Source organism: Carlito syrichta, unplaced genomic scaffold (assembly GCF_000164805.1).
Source record: "Carlito syrichta isolate Samal-C Ts95f unplaced genomic scaffold, Tarsius_syrichta-2.0.1 Scaffold288891, whole genome shotgun sequence".
Lineage (NCBI taxonomy): Eukaryota > Metazoa > Chordata > Mammalia > Primates > Tarsiidae > Carlito > Carlito syrichta.
The window spans coordinates 461,079-461,709 of NW_007232987.1; the positions used below are offsets into that span (position 1 = coordinate 461,079).

The following is a 631-nucleotide window of genomic DNA, read 5'->3' on the forward strand; positions in this document are numbered from 1 at the left end:
CACTGGCCCAGCGGCAGAAAAGGGGGTTGATAGCAGTTAGAAGTATTTCCTTTTGAAAGGCAAATTGAAAACTTTAAAGACCCGCATGGGCCAGGCAGGAGTTGTTTGGGAAAGGCCAAATGGTCCAAAGACTGGCCATTTAATGGAAATGCAAAGAATGGATAATTCACAGAATTGTCCAAAAAACCCCCCTTCTGAAGCAGATGGTTTACAAGCCTGCAGTTCCTGGAAACCATTTGTTCTTTGAAAAATCGAATCCTGGTGAGTACAACCTTGTAAGATTCCAAAGAAAATATGTAATCACTCAACACAACTCCCCTCCACTACCTAAACCAGTGCCTGAGGGAGCAGGAGTGGGCCTGGCGCGAACTTCCCGGGGAGTTCGCAGCGTCGTCACGGGCGGGCCAGCCCCCCGCGCCATTCCCCGCGGCCCGGCGGCGGCTCCCGCCCTGCTCCCCACACGCGGGGTCCCGGCGGGGACCGGCCCGAGGCCCGCGACTCCCCCCCTCCGGCGCCCCGAGTTTACCTCCAAGTCGCGGCCTTTGTTCTTGAAATTCTTGAGCCGTTGGTTGTCCAGTTTCTCGTTGTCCGCCATGGCCGGGCCGGCGACTCCTTCCCCCGCCCGGGCCCC

At 57.4% G+C, this 631-nt stretch overlaps 1 protein-coding gene across 2 annotated transcripts in view; it reads right to left on the reverse strand.

Annotated features, from left to right (window-relative positions):
* Positions 1 to 631, reverse strand: part of KPNA4 (karyopherin subunit alpha 4) — a 57,013-nt gene extending 56,382 nt beyond the window's left edge. Inside the window, exon 1 of one of the 2 annotated variants that reach the window (XM_008053949.2) lies at positions 527 to 631. In XM_008053949.2, coding sequence (XP_008052140.1) covers positions 527 to 595 — 69 coding nt within the window. In that variant the 5' untranslated portion in view covers positions 596 to 631. The remainder of the gene's footprint in view (positions 1 to 526) is intronic. The other variant, XM_021710406.1, reaches the window with a different exon arrangement.